The 18,933-nt window shown below is 38.2% G+C and overlaps 1 protein-coding gene across 1 annotated transcript in view; it reads left to right on the top strand.

Annotated features, from left to right (window-relative positions):
- The window catches only part of KCND3 (potassium voltage-gated channel subfamily D member 3), a 187,606-nt gene extending 168,920 nt beyond the window's left edge, over positions 1 to 18,686 (top strand). The window contains exons 4-8 of the mRNA XM_053457567.1: positions 5,223 to 5,324; positions 7,237 to 7,329; positions 13,033 to 13,089; positions 14,490 to 14,737; positions 17,634 to 18,686. Coding sequence (XP_053313542.1) covers positions 5,223 to 5,324; positions 7,237 to 7,329; positions 13,033 to 13,089; positions 14,490 to 14,737; positions 17,634 to 17,829 — 696 coding nt within the window. The 3' untranslated portion in view covers positions 17,830 to 18,686. The remainder of the gene's footprint in view (positions 1 to 5,222; positions 5,325 to 7,236; positions 7,330 to 13,032; positions 13,090 to 14,489; positions 14,738 to 17,633) is intronic.
- The last annotated feature ends 247 nt before the right edge of the window (positions 18,687 to 18,933 follow it).

Genomic DNA, 18,933 nt, shown 5'->3' with positions numbered 1-18,933 from the left:
ACATGTTGTTTAACATGTCAATCATGTCCATAGAATTGCTAATTTCAGGACTGTTTTTGTCCATTAACCCATTACAGCTTGGCCCCATAATATCATACTTTCATGCTAACCTGTTACAAAGTAACACCACAGCACCCATCAAAGCCAACATATTACCCTAAATATCTGACCTGAAAAACATGTAGTGTGAACGGTTTTGTGTTGCTAGTCTATTGCAAAACCTACACACAGGATTGTGCAGTTCATGTACAGCCCCATCTAGAGTCAGAGGTTCAGTGCGCACACATACAGCACCGAAAATATCAGGGCACAGTTTCGAAGAAAGGGATCTTCAGGATGTCCCCATTTTTAGTAGAGATTCTCTTACTGATGTCTCTTATTTCTAAGAGGGGGGGTAATTTATTATTTTTCTTTAAATCCAATACAGTATTTTATAATAACCTCATCATAACACATTCACCAGCTTAATTACATTATTGAATACAACTTTTAAACAATATACGAGTCATTTAGAGTTGTTTTTTTTAAAGGAACTAGACATACATTGGACATTTATTAAAAAAAGGGCCCTATATTTTTCAAAATGCGGAGGTGAGTTTTAATCAAGAGAATAAGAAAACAAAATGATGTATTATTTTTTAAACTACGTCTAGAGTTTATTTTTTAAGAGCTCTCCTTATTTTCTGTTCATCCTATCCTATCTGGTTTAATATTGACATTTGTACAAAACAATAGGCACTTTGACTTTTTTATTTTCCAGCTTTTACATATAAATATATATACACCAACCATTACATTATGACCACAGATGGGCGAAGTGAATAGCACTGATAATCTTGTTATCATGACACCTGTCAGTGGGTGGGATATATTAGGCAGCAGGTGAACATTTTGTTCTCAAAGTTGATGTGTTAGAAGCATGAAAAATGGGTAAGCCTAAGGATCTGAGTGACAAATCTGAGGGCCAGATTGTGATGGCTGGATGTTTGGGTCAGAGCATCTCCAAAACTGTAACTCTTGTGGGGTGTTCCTGGTCTGTACTGGTCAGTAGACTTGTGCATTCGTCTGAATTGCAAATTTACTGAATTTTGGTGAATTTGATGATTCGTATGAAGCCCTGAAAACAAGGCCGGACCTCCATGAATCAGACAAAAGCAGAGCAAAAAGCTCTGAATTCTCGTCCGACATGCGTCTGTCCACACTCACTTACACTCCCTCACACCAAATCAGTCTAGTTTACTCTCACTCACACTTTCTAAATGTTTTCCTACCTTCTCTGCCGATCACTTCTGCTTCTGCTGACCACTCCCACTTCCACATCTTCTTCTTCTCCCTTCTCTTCAGTCTTCAAGCCTTAATCTTATTTCTTTGTCCGTATCTTCACGGACATAACCTGGCAACTTCGGCCAAAATGGCGGGCACTGCAGTGACGTCCTCCCCGATCCTCTAGTCAATCCTCCAATCTGTTGAATCATGTTTTCTTTTATATTACATGGATTGCCGAGTGTGTGTGTCGCTTACCTGGAGAATACATGGCATCAGAATGCACTATGGGAAGAAGGCAAGCCGGCGAAGGCAGTGTGATTCTTTGGGCAATGTTCTACTGGCGAACCTTGGGTCCTGCCATTCATGTGGATTTTACTTTGACTTGCACCACATACCTAAGCTTTGTTGCAGACCAAGTACACCCTTTCATGGACATGTTATTCCCTGATGGCGTTGGGCTCTATCAGCAGGATAATGAGCCCTGCCACAAAATCAAAAATGGTTCAGAAAGGAACTTACAGGACTAAATGTGTTGGTGCCAGATACCAAAGCACACCTTCAGAGGTAAGAAGGGGACAAAAGGGAGACCTACACAATATTAGCAGGAATAAGAACTATTGGTTACCTGCCAATAAGGGAGGGCAAATTTTAGAATTCCTGACCACTTTAATGCGGAAATCCATTAAGCACCTGTCTGCGCTTGGAACTTGGGATGATTAGTTTGAGACTTATTCAGAATGCTCTTTTAAGATGAGGAAAAAATACATGAAACTCTGCATGAAGTCCTCATTTTGCATAAAAATGAAACCTATGTAAATTCCCTCGAGAATGAAAGGCACTGGTGACAAAAAAGCTTCAGCCATGCTGACTGAATTATTTGTGTCCAAACCAGGCTCTCGCCATCTTGGGCAACTTATTCATGGCCAAGGTAGAACACATTTAGATTCAAGATTCAATAAGCTTTCAGTTTTAGCTGCTGAGTGGTTTAAAAAAGTTATACTTCCAATTACCTATGCTCAAACTAGCAGAGGATCATAGGAATCGTAATTGTGGGTGCAGGGCTCACTGGGAGTGATTTAGTAGCGTGACCCCACCGCAGAATTCGTTTTTATTCATATTCTCTTTTGTACCTGAAAACATGCTCATAAAATGTCAACTGACAACTATCTAAGGAGGGCTTTACTTGACCACAGGTGAGAAATTCTAATTAAAACAAGCACTGATATCTTAACACCCTGGCCGGTCTGTGGCTAATTGAAAACCTTTATGTGATCTGTAATTTGTATTAGTAAAATGGGACAGCCTGCTACATAGACCATTATTTGGATTGTTAATGCAAACCATCTTTTGCCAATTTGTTTCCTCAAATTATTCAACCTAAAGTGAATTAAACAAAATGCCAGATATGAGCGAAATACAAATTTAGAGTATTCATGAAGTACCTCATTATTTCCTAGTTTTGGAACGGTGACAACAGTGATATTTACCTCTACAATTACAACACTTTGCTTCCTTTTATATTCCAAATGTAATTAACTAATAATAATTAGCGGGATAGGAGCATAGTTCCGCATGAGCTCACAAAAAGATTACATTCGAAAACATGTCCAAATATAATTAGGACAGAATCTATTTTCATGTATTTACCTTTTGCGACTGAACAGAGTAAAAAGGGATCCAGCCTCTTTTGAACAGGGAAAGAACAGAGAAAAGGGGTGCTTAGACCCTTTGATTAGTCAAATTACAAGCGTCGGGGCCAAAATCTGTAACAAAAATAATAAACGTTAAAAGGAAACTCTGCTGCTTGATGCTTGTGAAATTAGCTGCCAGATATGTGATATCAGATTCAGGAAAATTGGGTGAAATGATAAATGCCATAAAAACAAATCATGCGGACCAAAAGCAATACTACCTGAATCATTTTAGTTTTTTTCTGAATCTTAAAAAATATGTAAATGATGTGATTTTATACTTCCGGAAATGGACAAGTATTTTAGAAGCAGGCGTCTTGTGTTTTTTAATCATACTTGGGATCTCTCCCAGGTCTCATTTAAAGCCTCTTTATAAGCCTTTGATATACAGGTATCCCTTGCCCAAACTAAAACATTCTAACACACAAATTCACTCTAACACCCTATATAACACCCATATATACACACATTATTTCCCTCCTCTCCCTCGCACAACTAACCATAGGCTCACCCTTCACTATACGCTGATACACACACTAACACCATACACTAATACAGCCACACGTTGACATCAAATAATAATAAGAATTATTATTATTATCTTTTATTTATATACCGCAAACACTTTACGCAGTGCTTCTTACAATACAAATATTCAAGGGGTATGACAAGACGAGAATTGACAGACTAAGACAAACTGATATATTAGGTGGCCCTGCTCGCAAGCTTGCAATCTTGAGTTAATACACACTCATCACACATGCTAACATCATACAATACCACATGCTAGCAGCATGCAGTAACACACGCACAAGCTAACATCATATATTCACACTCTCTCTACCACCATACACTTATCTGACAATACACAGACTCACTCTCTCCTTCTCTCATTATCAATGTAGCTCACACAGCTCGCCTGTCCCTTACATCAAGTGGAGCCCATGTTATATCACCACCATAGGCACCCCTGTGTCTCCAGCACCCACTTTGGCGCGCCTCTGGTTAGGAGGGACTCCTTCCTTTTCTAGGAATTCAGCATGTTGGATATGAGTGTATCACAGTATCCTACAGCCCTAAATGCCATCATAATGTGTATAGAAACAGCAGGAAATTGGTTTATAAATTAAACCGTGGAAAGTTTCAAAATGTATACAGATACCATCTACCATATCTACCATCAAATCAATAGATTGCAAAGTCATTACATTTTGGTTTTCCATACATAAGAAAACAATTAAGCAAATTATTATTATCTTAAGCATGCCAGTGAAAATGTCTTGCTTACCATAGGACAGATTACTTCCTGCTGTCTAGTTTTTCTCCTCAACAGTACGGACACCTGCAGTGTCCATAACATGCTGTCGGAAGTGAGTCGTGCACAAATACCGGTATTAACTGTTTATTTTGTTTTCTATCACCACTGAAGGTATCATGTTGAAAAGGTATAGGAGCTATAATATTATCATGGCCTTCTTTGTTGATGCTTCCCTTTTTTTAGGGTTTTCTTTTTAGCTATTCTTGTCAAGGTATTTTTTGTCTACATTGGAACATTTATTGAAGATTGTCATTTTTGTCAACATCCTTTCCTTAAAAAGTTCAAATATCAGGTCTTTCTTATGAATCATGGAGATGATGTCTATTTCTTTCTGTTTTAATGTGGTTTTAAATATTTGCTACATATGTATTTAAAAAATGTAAGGGCTTACTATTGATCATAATATCTGGCAAGGAGACACAACAGCAGGTTTTGGCCAAAAGTGGCCTGCAAACGTTTCTTTAAATTCACAACTTCACAATACAATTAAGAAATAGATACAACCAGAAGCGACAGTCCCATCTTATCTGATCTTTCTGTGTTCCTTAGTTTTTTTTGCATTCTCTTTTGTCCATTAAAATGGATTGACCCGCTGGTTATTCAGTTTTATTTAAAAGTTCACAAGATCTTTGTGGGTAAATTCTCCATCATATTCTACTTTTAATTAATGATTTCTGAACATCACTAAAGTTGATTTTCTCACTGTTACATCAGAGTTGAAAACACTGTCTGAACACAGCAGACATAATTCAGAATATCTTTGCCATATAGGGACCGTTATTAGAACCATTTGGTGGACACCATTTGTAAGTTATTACCATAGTAGCTTTGTCAGGGATTGTTAAAGGGTTAATATTTGATAAGGGTGAGCCGATACTCATAGTGAAATTATTTAATGTGAAGTGGTCTGTGGTTTTAACTAATTTGTTTTGTTCCTCTCCACACAGAAAGCCCGGCTTGCAAGAATCAAGGTAGCCAAAACAGGGAGCTCCTCAGCCTATTTGCACAGCAAACGTAATGGACTGCTTAATGAAGCCCTAGAACTAACGGTATGCATCATTCCTGATTATTTATAAATGTCTTCCATTGAACTGTTCCAGATGCTTTTTTAACCTAAACCAGGACTAACCAGAAGGTAGATCTCCAGCAAACTACAGCCCTTAGGGTTGTTATGCCCTCCCTGACTGGAAATATCACATGCCAGTAAATTTATAGACGCATAAAATCTTCAGGGGGTTGAGCCATTGACTTTTAAAGTGTTTATTCCAGTTTTAGTCAATTCTTTAAAGTGAAAAAAAATCAAGCTTAGAAGAAAAACATTGAATTAGTTTCTCATTGCTCTTAAGATGGCTGCAACAACAACGTTTACCTTTTTTGGAAAGTGACAAATTTTAAAATATGAAAACAAACTGGGTGAACGAATGGTCCATTGAGCATGTCCTTTTTGTCCAGTCATTCTCAGATAGGACCCCAGAGGGCCATGTATTTTATCAGTGAACCAACAGAATGGGGAAACCTCTCTCTTCGTTTCTCATTCTCCCTCTATAATGGTTCAGACAGCACCTTAGCAACATCATTACTTAATTTATAGTAGTATTTTATCACATTTAATGATCACATTTTTTATTGCTCATAAAAAGCATGCTAACTAATGTTTATTGTACTGTTAATTGCCAAAACACTTTGATGAGCCCTGAGCTCAAAATATTAGGATATTAATATTGGGTGCACTGACACTCAACAGATGGTACAGAAAAAAACATTAAAAGATGTAGCTGAACTGCAGGGGTTAACCCATTAAGTAGACCACACAAGAAGGCTAATATATCTATTATAAAACAAAAACAAAATGTATTACAAAAACAAATTCCATATGGTCAATATTCTTAGGGAAGCAGACCCACATAGTCAGGGGCAGGCAGGCAGGCAGGCTTTCCAGTGCAGTGCTGCTCCATGGGACATATGTAACAAGCGCAATTAAACAATGAAGGCCTCTGCTATCTACCTAGCCAGCACAACCTTGCATGACATATTAACAGTACCCAGGGCCACATGTCCTTAAACTGGGACGTGATACCACAAACTCAGAGGTAAGTGGAGTGGCTGGGGTGCTGCCTAGGGTCTGGAAAACCTTTCCAAAAGAGGTCCACTTTAAGTGTAATCAGATGAACTAAGTACACAAAGAACTAATGTTTCATGAAAATTGCATTCTTTACAATTTATAACACACAATACCCTTACAGACAGTTTTAATGTCTATAACAACAAATATTTGCACGTTATGTTTAACATTTTGATAGCGGCTTTGTTGAACTTATCATTGAATTTTCAAACCCATTGCTGTGGTTGGTTATATAACGCAAACCCACAAAATGGGAAAACAATGAGATGTCCAACAAGCTCATACAGGTATGATGGTTAGGTGTCCACATGCTGTTGGTCATACGGTGTGACCCCAACATCTCAGATGCCCAAAGCAGGACACCTTCATTGGAGGTGTGGTTAAAAGTGGGGAATGGTTAAAGCTAGGTTCAGGGGCAGCCACCTACCTCCCCCGTCCAGCCACCTTACAATGTACTGAAGCAGAACACTGGGATATTACATCATACTGTGGCACTCTGGTTCAACAGATCATAAGGATGACTACGTGGGAACTGCGATTGAGCTGCAAAGGCACACACCTTGATCGATTTCACAGCTCACTGGGCCAGTCAAAGGAAATCCTCTGATCTCCCTTACTGGCCCATGATCCCCACTGCCCGCAAAAGCAAGACAGTGATTGAAAATGATGACTGCCCCACTTAAAAACGGTACATGAGCGGTATGCATTTATAATACTAAAATAGAACTTAGGTTTCACAATTATACCATGACCATCTCATTAGACATCTTTATAGGTTTTTATTGTAAAGGAGGTTTAATAAGTGCATGGCATTAACCCAAAGATCTACCTGTGTTTAGGGCTCCACAGAGGAAGAGACAAACACTGGAAAATCAGGCTCCTTGATAGAAAGCCAACACCACCACCTGCTGCACTGCCTGGAAAAAACAACTGTAAGTGGATTGTGTGTGTTCTCTTCTTATATTTTAAGATTATGTACAAGGGACATACAAATGACAATAATGTGCATCATGCTGAAGCATCTCTTTAGTTATGTGCATGTATGTAACCTTTATTTAAAAAGGGCAGTTACTATCCAAGATTTGTTTTACACGATCTTTACAATAAAGATCACATATCTAGGAGTAGTCACATCAAAAAATATTTTTGAAGACAACCTACCTCGTAGATTACTTCTATGTGAAACACTCTGCAGAGCTCCTTGGCCTCTCCCAATTTCACAATCTGCATTGGTTGTTTAGCTGGCAGTTCCAGCATAAATGGACTCACCGGGTTAAAGTCAATCTGCCGTGCTGCCGACAGTAACTTTTTAACATCTGTAGACAACTCAAACCTCCAAAGATAAACTTGTCAGGGTTTCTCATCTTGACATCCAGTCAGCTCCCACTAAGCACTGATTAGAGCTTCCACAAGATGCTGAACATGGGAGAAATCCCAAGTTTTGTGGAGACTCCCAACTGAGCTTCGGTCACTACTGCATTAGGTGTTTCTTCTTTGAAATGAGCTGATCTATCTCAGAATGTCAAACAATTAAAGGTTTTTTTTTACAAATTTTAACAATACTCAATTAATTGATGAAATTGTTCTGAAGATATTATACCAAGGTCACCTTATGGTGTCTTGTGGTCAAAGCCATTACATTACCATGGAACTAACTTGATCCTAGAGAAGGATAATCTTAGTAAAATGCATGATTTAAGTAAATGCTATTTCCACAAAATCTGTGCAATGATGTAAATATGTTGTAATGTTTTTCTGAAACAAATGCCTCTGATGGTCAACCAACATGATTGTCATTGTCATTTTAGATCTGGCCAAGCAATACATTTCTAGTTAGACTAAATTGTAGCTTAATGGAGATTAATGATGCACAGATCGTGTTAAAGTCCCCAGTTCTCAGTTGAATTTGATTGAGGACAAGTCATGAAGTTTAAAGTGAGCACATACTTAATTGTACTTGACCACAATAGCTTCTCACCACAAGATATACTGATTCCATTCAGTATATGTACCATTTACAAAATAATACATTTAAAAAAATAATTTTAACCCTTTGAAAACACAAATATGTGTTCTGGACATGCTTAACAGGATGTAGGTAGAGGAGGAACTGCTTTTTCCCGTGCTGGGGGATTGGCTGTACTAACCTGAAGCTCCAGGGGAGCTGCTGTTTCACTCATAGTAGTCGAATGATGCTGTAGTGATGGCCTGCAAAATATAATTTTTGTTAGTTTGCTACTTCTACCCTATAAAACTGTGTATGTAGCCTTTTGCATTCCTTTGGTGGGAAACACTTTGTACTCCATGGGGTACCTAACTTGGTAATTCAATTTAAATATGTGCCTCTTTAGATCAGAAGAGTAAAACAATCTCATCACTAACATACATTCTAACATACAACAAAGAGATGTGAAAGCAATATTTAAAAGCAGACTAAACAGGCTAAAGTCATTGTTATAACAACGCTTTCGTCCCTTTCATCCCGGTGGTCGGTTACTTATTTTTCATTTTTTCACATTTGACATTTTATGATGAATCAAAAACAGCCATTCTGTGCTATTTGTGACCACAAGGTACCCATGGCTGCCGTCTTAAAGGTCTAGTTCTGTGCAGTTGCTGGGATACCTAGTCATACTTGCCAACTGTCCCAATTTGTTTGGGACATGTCTCACCTGCTGGTTGTCCTTACCAATGACTTTACAGAGTATCTTCCACTCTGAAAGATGCCCACTCTGCAACAAAAAGCCAGGTGAGACCAAGATGTAACAGGCCCTGGCTTGGCATGAGACAGACTATTGGCAAGTATGTCTACATTGCTTTATGGACGACTAATGTTTAGACATATTAAAGTTCTGCTTTTGGTTTAAAACATTTCCTCCTAACTTGTGCTTACTATGCAATATTTCTGGAATGAGTTTCCCTGTGTATCGTATAACAGATTTTTCATCTTCTCTTTTTTTCCTCCTTTCTCATTAAAATAATGTTGTGCCACTGAATTGCCTATAAAGCATTTGCAAGTAATTGACTTTCTTGTGGTTTGAGATTTTCCTGGAGAAAAAAAAAACAGTAAGTTTTACAATCAAATGTAGGCAGAGTTTGCTTCAAAATGTCAAATTTCAAAATGCCATTTGCAGATACTTTATCATGGCAGGCAAGGCATTGACTTATCCATTCAACTTCAAGGGATGTTGATCAGTATTACCAGGAGGTACCTTTCAAGGTTTGCCTTAGCAGCCACTTACGGACTCCCTACAGTCACATTGGCACAACACCTGGGGATATTTTAAAAGCAGCAGATCCATAGGTTGGAGGGCAAGCTACCCAGAGTAGCTACATTGGGGGTTTGCCAAGTTTGGGCTGGATACAGTCAAGGGTGGCATATGGATGAGAACAAACAGGGCATGATTGACCTAGCACTGGCAGCACAACATTTTATATATGCTACATTTTTAAGATACATAATCAGTGACTGTGACACAAACAGCTGTCAGGGTTAAGCCCTGAATAGATTTGGAATATATATCTCATTTTAGAGTCTGAGATAGAGACAGTTCCTGGCAAGTTTTTTTAATGACATGGGTCATGTTGGCCTAAGAACACCACATCATCCTAAACCTCTTAACAGTAATACTCGGCTGCTACGCTTGACTTCTAACTTAAAGAAATGAACCATACGTTACTACAATCCGTGAAGAATAAAGTGTATTCTACTGCAAATGCAACCTAGAAACATAGAATTTGATGGCAGATAAGAACCATTCGGCCCATCTAGTCTGCCTAAATGTATGCCTTGGTGTAAGGTTTTATAGGCTTGTTGTAGGAGGTGCAGCATTTTATTCTGCATTAAATCAGCATACAGACACCAGGAAGCATACACAGAGGCTGTTACAAATACGTCAACAAAAAAACAAACATAAATCAAAACTTATGTCCTACTTGGAGATCTAACGCTACTATCGGCAAGCAGTTTGCTTGCGTGCCTTTATCCCCGGCTAACCGGAGATACCCAGCTAAACCAGGCACCTGGACAACAACATCCCTCTCTCAATTTCCCCTGCGTTAAGGTGGGTGCAACCAGGTTTGGCACTCCCGAAAGGTGTGTTAGTGGGGGTGTTAAAGTGAGTTTGCTGTATGCCTGTGTGTTAACACATGCGCTACTTGGGAGGGGGTGCCAATGAAATCCAACACCCAGGTGCCAGTAAGCCTAGGCTCACCGCTGTATACCTGCACTTTGCAGTGATCAGTCCAGCAGTATGCTCTGAAGTCTCTCCTAGACTAGACCGGGAGCTGTATTTTACAACCCTCTAACTACACTCTTGATTGATTATTTAATCCCTGGTAGCGTCTCTCCATCTGTGGCTAACACAGTGAAAGTTGACTATTTCACCTCTAGTTGACTGCTGCATGTTGTGCCTCCTGTTCCTTTGAACACGATCCTGCTTTGTCGGGCACGTGTCTGGATTATTTGGGCCTGCAGTGTCCTCTGCCTTGTGTGATGTAAATTCAGTATACCTGACTAGCATTTCTACATATAACACAAAAGAATAAATGAAGAAAAATGACAAGGAATCTCAGACCACAAATGAGGCAATTCTTGATCCATTGAACTAAATGTTTTGCTGAATGCAAAGTATTGGAAATAATGAAATGTTGTTTTGGAGTGCAAGTGACGCCTTTTAAAGTTGAACATTTGTTAGACATTCCCATGTGTTATTACATTGAATGATTCATTTGAGTAAGGACCAATATAAAACATTAATTATGTTTCTAACCTAACCTTCTTTAAAAACGTACATATAACACATTAAAGATACACATGGATAATGTGTCTACTGGATCAGACCCTCCTAAAACATGCATAGAAACATAGAAGCGGACCCCAGAAAAGAACCATTTGGCCCTTTTAGTCCGCCATTTTTCCTAATTTAAAGACTCAGACCTTAAGCAGTCCTTGGTCTCCCAATATGCAGTATAGTTATATGCCTCGCTCATTAATGTTTAAATTCACTCACTGTTTTAGTCTCTACCACGTCTTCCTACATTACATCTAAACCTCTGACACTCTAGTTTTAGAAAATGACTTCTTCTTCTAATAATCTATCCTCCCAAAAAATAAACTTCCCTGTACTATGTTAAAATTCTTCTTAAAGGGACAGTCTAGTGTTCCAGTTAGCAAGTCAACAAGGAACACTATGAAGGTACTTTGTAGGTACTCGAATATGCATTTTTAATCTATTTAAAAATAGGTACATAAATAAAGCACTTGTCTCCATCACAATGCTCCCTCTGGGGTCTTGTTTTCATGCCACCGATTGGCTGCTTAAAGTAGCCAATCAGTGGCTTGAAACTGCTCCCAATGAAATCATTTTCCCAAGTCAGCAGTGAAGTATACCTTACGGAAGCAAAAAGATAGGCATAAAGATATCCTGAACCTAAGACGAGACTTTTCAAATATAACACATTTTGGATTTATTAGATGGATTAGTGGCCTTTCAGTCTAATATATGGATTCAGGAGCCAGGCAGGCCTGTTCAGGACCAATTGTAGGTTTTTATAAGCCAGAGTTTTGGTGGTTGTGTAAGTCAGCACAGCATTTCCAGAGTCAATGGCTTTCTACACAATAACAATGTGAATACTTAACTATTAACTATTAACATGACCTCCTCTGGTCCCAGAGCAAGTGTAAGGCCATCACCGGGTGAAGTGCATCTCTGGTATAGTCAATACCATGTCAATTATTGATGAAACAGGTATAGGTCATGCAAATAAAAGAGAAGCAAAAAAAACCCAAATAACAAACATTTCTATGTAAAATTATAATTAATCAACCATGTCATAAAACAATAAAACAACAAGAATAATGATTATTTGTGGAACATTAAAAGGACATTCCAACCATTATATGAACTTTAATGCCTTTGATATCTGTGCATAGCTGGAAACAGAGTGGGCTACCTAGAGCTCTCCCTTTTCTAGAGAGGTGGCTTTATAAAAGAGTGGGGTTTGTCACAGGTAGCAGTGGTGCTAGTCCCAGCCTTAATTGGGTGGAGAGTGGGAGGGAATGTGGCTATTCATGACTTCCCTACTCGTAGAAAGAAGAAACTGACTCGGAGACCCAGGAGAGCTTCTGGGTGTGGAACTGTGTCACCTTTAAATGTATCGCACAGATAGAGTTATGTTGCATTAAAATAATTTAGAGATTTTTTATTTGAGTGATTGGCTGCTTGAAGCAACCAAAACCAGTTCCAAATGTGGACAGCAGCATCCAAACAAAACACTTTAATAGAGATTCTTTGTCAGTAGAGCACTGTGAGACATTAGACTGTCCCTTGAAGTCCTAGGTGAACCACTTTGATCTTATTTTAAAAATAACCTACTGCACATTAACATATAAATATAGTGATATAAAAAATAACACTGTTTTAAGATGTACAGCAGATGACATTTTTTTCTCATTTGGATGAGATAATAAAATATAATCGTAGGACACAAAACAATGATCTTGTAACTTTAAGGTGTCTCCTTGCACTTTAAAACTCCGGCATGTGCAATTTGGAATGTTGGGGCTGAGAACTGGAATGCTGGAATGTACAATCAACCATGTTTTTATCTTCTGTTGGCATGTTGTCCTGTAGGGATTGTCCTATCTTGTGGATGATCCCCTGTTATCTGTACGAACTACCACCATCAAGGTATTAATTTTGTTTTTTTTCCAATATGCGAGAGTGTAATAAGGTTGGGCAAGTTCACTGGTTCCAACAACTAAAAAAAAAAAAACCTATTAACCTATACCTTATTGCTTGAATTAGTTTATATATATCATGTATATCTCATAACTTTAGTGACTTAACATTAACAAAATAATAATTTCTATACCAATGAAAGTGCCCATCCTTAAGTGTTGATTTTTGTGTGAGCTCATGAGTGATGTATGGAATTCTCATGGATGTTTCAGAAAGATTTTTTTTTTCAAATAAAATCCCATACAGTATAGTGTTCCTAAAATTGCACTTAAACCATGTCATCTATCTAGGTTTTCTATGCATGCCATTCCTTTTCTGGGATACATACATTTCACTTGTTGCTGACCTGGACAGCGATACCTTAGATGATGTTGGATATCATAGGCTTACCTTTTGCAGTCTTTCAAATTATTTTAGATAATCCATTTTATACTAATCGTTTTACAATAGATATTCACAGATAACCAACAAAGAAAATGTAGTTTATAACTATGTAGTGGAGTTAAACGCTGAAATTATTTAACACGTTTTAAACCTGGGGTGTTGCATAGTTACTATAGCAGGAGATAAAGACCAAAATGAGTAGGCAACTTAATGGGATTTTTCGTTTATAGACGTTGTCTGGCCAGGAGCAAGATTTGTCTAAAATCTAATGCAACCTAGCCACCAGACCACAAAGCTTCATTTGAGATATCAGGGAACAATTGTAGACCCCATTCTGCAAAGGATTATGTGTATAATATTTTTTAGGTTGATAAAATGTGTAGCTTTTAAATATCTTGCTAAACCAAGTTTGCAGATGAGATTTTCCACCAAGAATAGCTAAGCTGGAACTGCGTACCACATAGATCATTTGGGGAGATTAGTTACAGTTTTATATATGTATTCTACAGGGCCAGCTCAGCCTTCCTTCACAATACAGAGAGTAAGTTTAACTCTAGTGCAATTCCCTAGTTGCATCATTACAGACACATGGAAGTGACTTTCAGACACATGGAAGTATGCCTCCAAAAAGGGTTGAATCCGAGAGTTGAGCGTTTCAACCCAAGTGACCTTCTCCTCCAAGATAGGCCAAGATGGCCTTTCTTAATATAAGGGGATTTAAACATTCAACTCTCAGATATAAAAAGGTCATAGTATGGAGCCCTGAAATACTGGTGACAACTCGTCAGAGCTAGGAACTTATGAACAAATGGGTCAATGCTTCTTGTATGTTCGCATTTATTTATGTGTAATGTGAAAGTGGCTTTCAAAGAGAGCAGAAGATAGTCCTAGGTCACTAGTGTGGATGACTTTTCTATGTTTCGATGTATGCAGATTCTTGGCACTCACTCATAATGTCTCAACAGAACCATGAGTTTATGGATGACCAGTTGTTTGAGCAGAACTGCAGGGAGAGCTCCATGCAAAATTACCCATCAAGCCGAAGCCCGTCTTTGTCAAGTCATCACGGGCTCAGTACATCCTGCTGCTCTCGACGCAACAAAAAAACCACCCACCTCCCCAACTCCAGTGTGCCAGCCACGAGGCTCCGAAGCATGCAGGAGCTTAGCACCATCCACATCCAGTGCAGTGATCAACCATCTCTAACTACCAGGTATGGGTGCACCCATTTATCATGGATGGTATAGCAGCTTCACAGTACACTGAAAATAGTCAGTAATTGTAGAGAACAAGGGACGTAGTAGATTCAGGAAGCCTCACTGAGAAAAGTAGAAAGTGCCATAGGAAGGGGTTTAAAGGGCTCATGACAGCATCTTACCATACCTGGGGAATTCCAAGGGCTAGTATACCAGAATTCTCTTCCTCCATGTCCTGAAGCAGATGGTAACCGCGTACAGGGACAGGGAAGCTCAAACCAGCAGTAAATAGCCAAGTAGTAGGTAACATCTTTGGAGAAGTAGGTGACCACCATCATCACTCAACCCTCCAAAAGACAAAAAGGCTGACCCATAGGCTTGGCAAACAACTGTAATAGGAGCTTTAAGGTCAGGTGCAGAGAGTTCTTGTGTATGCACCGTGTTTGAAGTATGCAGCACTCTCACAAATTTCTAGTCTGTGGCACTTTGCCTCCAGTTTGGATAGCCTTACCTTCCAAAGTGTGAGGTCAGGAGCAGCCTCACAAAAGACAAAATACACCAAAAGCACATGGAAAGCTACTGTTTATAGCTGGCAAACAAAAATGTTTTTTTCCTCACATTTAATAATAAAACAAAATATCCTGTGGTATATTTAAGAGGTATCCTCTTACTACAGCGTAGTATGTTTTAAATTGCTGTTTAGACTTAAGATATTTGAGTTTATAGCTTTACAGAGGAACTGCATTGCTGTAAACAATCTATAGTCTTGACTCCCGAGCATGCGTCTGCTAAGCAATGCAGGCAAACTCCAGGATGCATCTTATACCTTCCTGCTTAGACAGACAACAGGATTCCAGTGCTGTATCTCTTTACAGATGGTTCATGGCAAACAAGTGAACTTTTGCATGAAATTTCCATGACCGCATACATAAAAGAGACAGATGTGATGTCAAAGCAAGAAAAAATAGATGTAAAAAAGTTAAAAACTGAACATTAAAAAATAATTAGTGATTCATGGTTTTAGACCTTTATTCAGTTTTGGCTGTTGTGATTAATTGTGTTAAAGCTAACCCCCACGCATGTTCTTAAACTAATAACATACAAACAATAATAATATTTCATGTCTTTATTAAACACACTCATTAAACATTCGGAGTACTTGTGGAAAAAGTAAGTGAACCCTTGGATTCAATAACTGGTCGAAACCACCTTTGGTTGCAATAACCTCAAACAAGCGGCAGCTGCAGATCAGACCTGCACAAAGTTCACAAGGAATTTCAGATCATTCTAGCTTACAGAAGTGCTTAAACTCAGCCATATCCCTAAGATGTCTGGGGCATTACTCATCTTCTACTGAGCTTCAGCTGGTGGACAGCCACACTGACATTATCTTGTATGAAACTTTGATAAACCTAAGAATTCATTGTCCCCTCGATGATGGCAAACTGTCCAGGCCCTGAGGCAGCAATGCAGCTTTAAATCATGATGCTACCTGCACAATATTTGGGATGATTTTTTTTATGTGGGTATGCGGGGTGTCCCTTTTATGCCATACATAGAGCTGTGTGTTCTTCCTAAACAATTCAACCTTCCAAAACATTTCAACCATTTGCACGTTGTGGAGTGTCAACGTGCTCTTTTCCAAATTATAGGCGAACAGCGATGCCAAATTGGAGAGCAATGACTTCCTCCATGGTGTCCTGCCATAGACTCCATGTATGTTCAATGTTTGGCATATGGTTGGCTCATGAACAGAGATGTTAACCAGTTCCAATGGTTCAAGTTGTTACTCTAGGGCTCTTTTTTCACCTGATTGAACAAATAGTGTCGTGCCCTGTTCTAGCCTCAGTAAAATAGGTTAATTGACTTTTATTGTGTTTATTTTTGCCTGCTTTTGGATCAAAAGCAGGAAGGATAGGTCGGGGGAGTGAACATGATGGACTTAGGTCTTAATTTTAACCTATATTACTATGTCACTATGTTCCATTTATAAAGAATTTGACTAACTGTGGCGTGTTGAATATATAACCTCTTTGAAATTATTTTGTAACCCTTTCCAGCTTTATGCAAATCATTAATTCTTAAATGTAGGTCAAATGAGGTTTCTTTTTTGTAAGGCATGGTTCACATCAGCAAATGTTTCTTGAGAATAGCAAACTTAAAATGTTATGTATAGTAGCTATAAAACACACTTCTAATCCTGGTTCATTGATTGGACTCCAGGTTTGCAAATTCCAGACTCCAGTTAGCTTTTGTTGAAGTGATAAGACTGGGGGTTCATATACTTTTTCGAACCCACACTGTGAATGTTTGAATAATGTATTCAATATGGACAAGAACAATACAATACTTTTTGTGTTATTAGTTAATACGGATTGTGTTTGGAATTATTGTAACGGAGATTAATTTCATATCATATTTTAAGACAAATGTATTTATAAAGGCTGGTAATTCCAAGAGGGTTCACTTACTTTTTCTTACCATCATCCTTCAGTTGGTTCCCTTTTTTTACACATTGACGTATTCTACTCACTTCAGCAACTATAGGAATGTTGAGAAACAAAACCTTTCAACTATTCTTAGGGTTGATTTAGAGTGTGCTTTATAAATAATTTTTTTTTAAAAAGCATTACGCTTATCCCCTTCCAGGTACATCAATTTTTGGACCATAAATATGCAGATTAGTGAATAAATCTCTTTGTCTATGTCTTTGTGTACCAGTACATACTGATATATCGGATTAGTATTCATTAAGAATGAATTGAATATTTAAGAGAAGTGAATTTGCAATATTTATGTCACAATTGCTCATTACCATGCAAATGGCCTGTTGAATTTTGCAAAACCATATCCATCAATGTATTAACATATTCTCACCTGTATGTCACCAGTTAAATGTCTCCTATCTTTCAGTCGTTCCAGCCTAAACCTGAAGTCAGATGATGGCTTAAGATCAAATTGCAAAGCTCCGCAGATAACAACTGCAATTATTAGCATCCCTACTTCTCCAGCTTTGACCCGAGAAGGGGAGAACAAACCCGCCAGCCCTCCTGGACATGCCAGAAACATGCACAGTACAAGCAACATTGTGAAAGTGTCTGCGTTGTAAGATGACTTTGCATCAGAACCAAGGCTACCATACCGCAACCTTTTTTTGCTGCAGTATTGTGGAATTAGCAGCAGAGAAGTGACCGGCTTCTGCTATACTTGCCATTTACCATCAAGAAGTGATGTTGAATGAGCTTATGTGTGAAAAAAAGGGGGATATGTACATACATCCCTGTATTCTTACATATAGAAGTATGTATGTTTTTTTTTCTTTTTTCTTTTTTTTTTGATAGCTGGCTGTTAGGACATTTTCCATGGCAAGAAGAGAAGTTAACACAAAAATCAAACTGACAACACTGTGTCTAAACACCTTTTTTTAAGGTTTTCAGTGGATAATATTTATTCATGAAGAAATGACTAAAAAAAAAAAATAAAAAAATATATATATATAAAAATACAAGGGAGTAGCGAAAAATTATATTGTAGGTTCTGGGGGAAATGAGTGGGGGGGCAGCAGGTGAAAATAAATGGATTTTCCTCCTTGGAAGAGAATCTGCCAGCAACAAAAATGACACAAGATTTGTGTTCCAGTTCCTCGAAAAAAAAAAAATATATATATATGGACAATGGGGACTGGGTAGGGGTTTGAGACCCCGTGAAAAGAAATTCTATTTTCTTTTGTTTTCCGTAAGCGAGAGGACATTGAACTGTTCAGGGAACAGAATAGCTCCTAGCACATTATGGGTCCGGCACATTATTATAGAGGCGAGCACATACACACATTTTTCCCTTTGCTGGTGTTCTTAATTATTAAAACAATTTGTATTAGCCTTATAAGTCAAAAACAGTGCATACTGTGATGTTGTCAGGTATTTTGTCTGTCGGGGGGAAAAAAAATAGAAAATGCAAAAAAAAATATGTAAAAATCAGCTAGAGTAGCACTTAGATTCCATTCATTTTCTGCTTTATTGTTTAAATCACATCGAAGCAGATTAACCAGTCAGTGTTTAAAGGATATCCAAACTCGTAAGAAAAATAGTTTTGGGATAATGTTGTTTTTTGTTTTTTTTTCTCTCTCGCATTCACCAACAGCAAAGAATAAGAAGAACGTACTGACATCAACGTATTGCTGGGATTTTTCTAATAGTGGATCTGGTGGTTATAA

This window comes from Spea bombifrons, chromosome 2 (assembly GCF_027358695.1).
Source record: "Spea bombifrons isolate aSpeBom1 chromosome 2, aSpeBom1.2.pri, whole genome shotgun sequence".
Lineage (NCBI taxonomy): Eukaryota > Metazoa > Chordata > Amphibia > Anura > Pelobatidae > Spea > Spea bombifrons.
Note: the sequence above shows the minus strand (reverse complement) of the source record. Positions and strands in the feature narration are given on the sequence as shown.